Source organism: Triticum dicoccoides, unplaced genomic scaffold, assembly GCF_002162155.2.
Source record: "Triticum dicoccoides isolate Atlit2015 ecotype Zavitan unplaced genomic scaffold, WEW_v2.0 scaffold77245, whole genome shotgun sequence".
Taxonomy (NCBI): Eukaryota; Viridiplantae; Streptophyta; class Magnoliopsida; order Poales; family Poaceae; genus Triticum; species Triticum dicoccoides.
The window spans coordinates 8,721-12,948 of record NW_021298754.1 but is presented as its reverse complement, the minus strand read 5'-3'; the positions used below and the strand labels follow the sequence as shown (position 1 = coordinate 12,948).

At 41.5% G+C, this 4,228-nt stretch overlaps 1 protein-coding gene across 1 annotated transcript; it reads right to left on the bottom strand.

Annotated features, from left to right (window-relative positions):
* Window positions 1-199: 199 nt before the first annotated feature.
* Window positions 200-3,986, bottom strand: LOC119347849 (glutamate receptor 2.8-like). Its single transcript, XM_037616355.1, has 4 exons — window positions 3,731-3,986; window positions 1,844-2,614; window positions 1,296-1,570; window positions 200-346 (listed from the first exon to the last, which is right to left on the bottom strand). Exons 1-4 carry the CDS (start codon window positions 3,984-3,986, stop codon window positions 200-202), a joined length of 1,449 nt encoding a protein of 482 aa, XP_037472252.1.
* Between the last annotated feature and the right edge of the window lie 242 nt (window positions 3,987-4,228).

The following is a 4,228-nucleotide window of genomic DNA, read 5'->3' as shown; positions in this document are numbered from 1 at the left end:
CCGGCGGAGGGGGGCGCGGGGCCGGCGGGGTGCTGACGACCTCGCGGTAGGAGCGCGAGTCAGGGGATTCGCCCGCAGAGCCGCTCCAGCGGATGCGACCTTCGGGGCTGGAGTCGCCGGAGCGGGCATCGGCGGAGGCCATGGCCGGGGGGAGGGGGAGGGCTACCGGCGGGGATTCGACGGCAGCGAGGCTGGTGGGCTAGGCTAGGCTAGGGAGCGGGGAGCATCTCCGCTCATTTTGAGCACCCCACGACCTCTTGGACACCTTTTCTGCCTGGAATATATAGCATAGATAGAATGTTCTATTATACCTTATTGTTATGTCTCCAATTACTATATCATATTTCTGTAAAGACAAAAAAAGAATTGTTAGCTGAGCAGATAGAAAATAATTTGAAATATGCCTGGTTAAGAAATGATTTTTGGAATATGGAAAACAAAATAAGGTTGGCACTCGGTATATAGTTGCACTTGCTCTATGTTCTTGTAAATTAATTGTCTATACTATCTTCTGTCATCCAATAGGAGTTTCCCATGGTATCCAAAGTTTATTACTCCCTCCGTTCACTTTTGTAAGACGTTTTAGGCATTTAAGACAGCACCTAAAACAGCTCAATTTCAGCTGTCTTAAACGACTTACAAAAGTGAACAGAGGACAGACCCAGTGCATAGAAGCTCCCACACAAGGTGGGGTCTGGAGAGGGATTATAGGAACCTAGTCTTACCCCTGCAAAGTGCAATGCAGAGAGGCTGGTTCGAACCCAGGACCTCTTGGCACAAGTGGGGAGGACTTCACCACTGCGCTAGGCCTGCCCTCAAAAGTGAACAGAGGGAGTACCATAAATCCATAACTGGTTCTGCATACTACAAAATCATTGGCATGCTTAGGTCGGTTGCTAATGAGAACTACTATAAATACATGATGAGACTAGCATATATGAACAGCGACACAACATCCTCTTTTTCTTGGGAATGAACAGCGTCCTCAAAAGTAGTGAAGGATGACAACAATGGGTTTACAGTACTGCGTGGAATACATTTAGGGTTATCTACAACATTCATCGTCATCCAATTTAAATATTAAGTATAATGCTTCTAATTTTAAATGACATGTGTGCAAGTTCAGTTTGATGCTTCAAGGCCTCAAGCCCTCAAGTGTTTATACTAACTAAAGAAAACCAAGTAGGGAATACAGATGAATGTGTGCAAGTTTGGTTTCATGCTTCAAGGCCTCAACTGTTTACCAACTAAAGGAAATCAAGTAGGGAATATGTAGTACTTGAAATCTTTAATACCTCAAGATAAACTTGGTAGACAAAATCATTGTAATCTTCGGCACTTCCATCATCCTTGGTACTAAATAGGACATATTCATAAGGGACTGCATAAGGAAGTCTCTTAACTGCCTCTTCAAATACATCCACTGAAAAACCGATTGCTTTAGTTGCACCTGTGATATGATCCTTTTCGACCTTCACAAATTCCGGATATCCACTTGTGCACACACCAACTTGAAGTTTCTTCCCGCTTACAGGAATCTTAAAACCTCGGGGTATTTCTATGGACTCTCCTGCCCAGATAACTGGATTTAGATGTGCTGTTGTATGTCTGGTTTTATTTAAGTGCTGCGAGAGTTCATTTTGTGCAGTCCAGAATCCAATATCTCTCCATCCTTTCCCTACTACATTTATTATCCGAAATGTTGAAATTTGCAGCTGCCTATTTGAAAGGTCAATATTGCCACCGAGGCCTCTAAATTTATTCTGCAGGATTGCTTGCAACAGTTTTGGACCATTACTAGATGTTTCCAAGGTTTCCAAACTTATTGAATTTCTTGTGGCACCTGGTTTCTGAAATGTGGCATTTGCAAGTCCAACTTTTGCTGCGGCATGTGCTACTGCCCAGATTGTATCATAGCCCCATAGTCCAAAGATGTTTAATTTCAATGGTGGATCAGTTGGGTTGTCAATCTGGAACCTCATATTCCATCTCATGGCGAAGTCATCAAGTTCCTTGGTTTTGGGAACATAAAACTCAACACCTATGGCACCATTCAACGATTCTAGGATAGAAGGATTCAGTGAATCTATTAGATTGGTTACTCCATCTGTCATGATCCATGCATATCCTTTGTTCATCATCCCTACTTCTCTTGCCTTTATGAAGAAGAGGGAGGCCAAGGTAAATGACATATGTACAACAAAGACTGTCGTTTGCATTGTCATCAGCTTATAGAGTTCTAGAGTAATTTGTTCACTAGTTGCTGACAAAGGGATCACACTTTGGTAGGGAACACGGGCATCAACTTCTTGTAGCACATCAACAAGGTATGGTATGATACCTCTACCATAGTCAGTGTCTTCATAGATAGGTACCACCTCTCTCCACCCATAGGTTTTAATTATGGAGGCAATGCAATTTACCTGTGCCGAGTCATTTATTGTTGCTCGCACAAAATATGGAAGAGTTTTAGATGATAGAGATGGGCTTGTTGCCGTGAAGGATATGACTGGGGCATGACTTTTATTTCCAAGTTTTGAGATAAATATAGCTTGCGAAGATTTCTGAGGACCAATGATGACTTCTACATTGTAATTCTCTAGCAGGTCAATAGCTGTATAATTGCACATCGAGACAAACTTTAGTTGAACATCGTACATTGAATGAAATTCATAATATGCATAAATCCCAAACAATTGCAGATAATCCAACTGCCGGAGCTGTGTGTTTTCAGAAATGTTGCCACTTACATATATGAACAGTATCGAGAGGAGCGAATAGGTGATTACCTACAAAAATAGTTGCCTGATTTAAAATTTACGATAATTTATCATATATTATATTTGTATTGCTTCCTCTTGATGGCTCTGAAATATTACTTCTTGGTGCACAGAGTGGATTGTTTGTCACTCTGTGATCTTGTGAAAATATATACTATGAAACAGATGCTGCTTTATATTTCAGAATAGTACCACAAGTGACAAGGAGACAAATAGTTCTTTTGTCCAGACATTAGGATAGCTGATATATCACTGCTTCCGTGGTTTGCTGGTATTCATAGTTTTTCTAGTTTTTGCATGTGTTACTCACTCTTTTTTCCCCTTGGTAGATATTAATGTTACTATATCAGCTTTATTATCGTTTTTCTTCGGTTGTCCAATAGTACACTTCTCCCTCCGTCCTAAAATAAGTGTCTTAGCTTTGTACTAGCTCTAGTACAAATTTGTACTAAGCTCAAGACACTTATTTTGGGACGGAGGGAGTATATGTTTTCACTGTACTTGATTCATCACCCCCAGTTTTTCTTAACCTGCAGGAATTTATGTCTCACTCCTTGCAGCTGAAAGCTGGAACATGCAACCGCGTGCTCATTTACACAGCAACAAAACTGGCGCCTGTGGTCCTGATGCAACACCCCTGGTGAACAGAATCCAATAATTCTTGGACGTTATCTTTGGAATAGTTTGATGTGATGTGGAAATCCAATTGCTCTTAATAGTAATGTTATGCGATGCGCAGTTGCTTCCTAATTGTACTTGTTGGTATGATTCAATTGTCATTACGTGGGTCATGTTTGCTTGCTTCTCCCCACAAGTAGTGAAATATGAATATTTATAGTTTCTTGATTTCCATGGTTTTGTTGACCTTTCTTTTTTTCTATTGTGTTTCTCAGCAGCATAACAGAATGAGCTGATACAGTGACCTATGACTAACAATTGAGAACATGTACCTTGAGATGCAGCTTGGACATCATCACTCATGGAATCTCTGATGTGGAGGACAAGCTTGGTGCTATAGTTCCGATGAACAGCATAGAAGTCCTCCATAGCCAGTGAAACGCTGGTCCGTGCCATTTTGCCAACAATGGACCCCAAGTCAAGGATAACCCCAACATGGAGTTCCTGTGCTTCTTCTCTAGAAGTGTTTTGGGCGATAGCAAGGTTGATTGTCAGCAAGAGGAGCAGGATGACATTTTGCAGCTCCATCTGCTGAGCCGTGAGGTTTGCAGACTCTCCTTACACTTAGTTATCAAGACATTTAAGGAGGCACTCAACATCTGTCTCAGTAGTTGACTACACTACCTAATGGTAGTTGATCTCATAAAAAAAATGTAACTTAAGTTGAAATTCACTTGCCTCCTATTGAATGATGGAAACGATCCCATTGATGCGTTGTTTCCTCAAAGCAGGTGAGAGGCTTCCACTGCACGTCTTTTCTATTGGCTCCT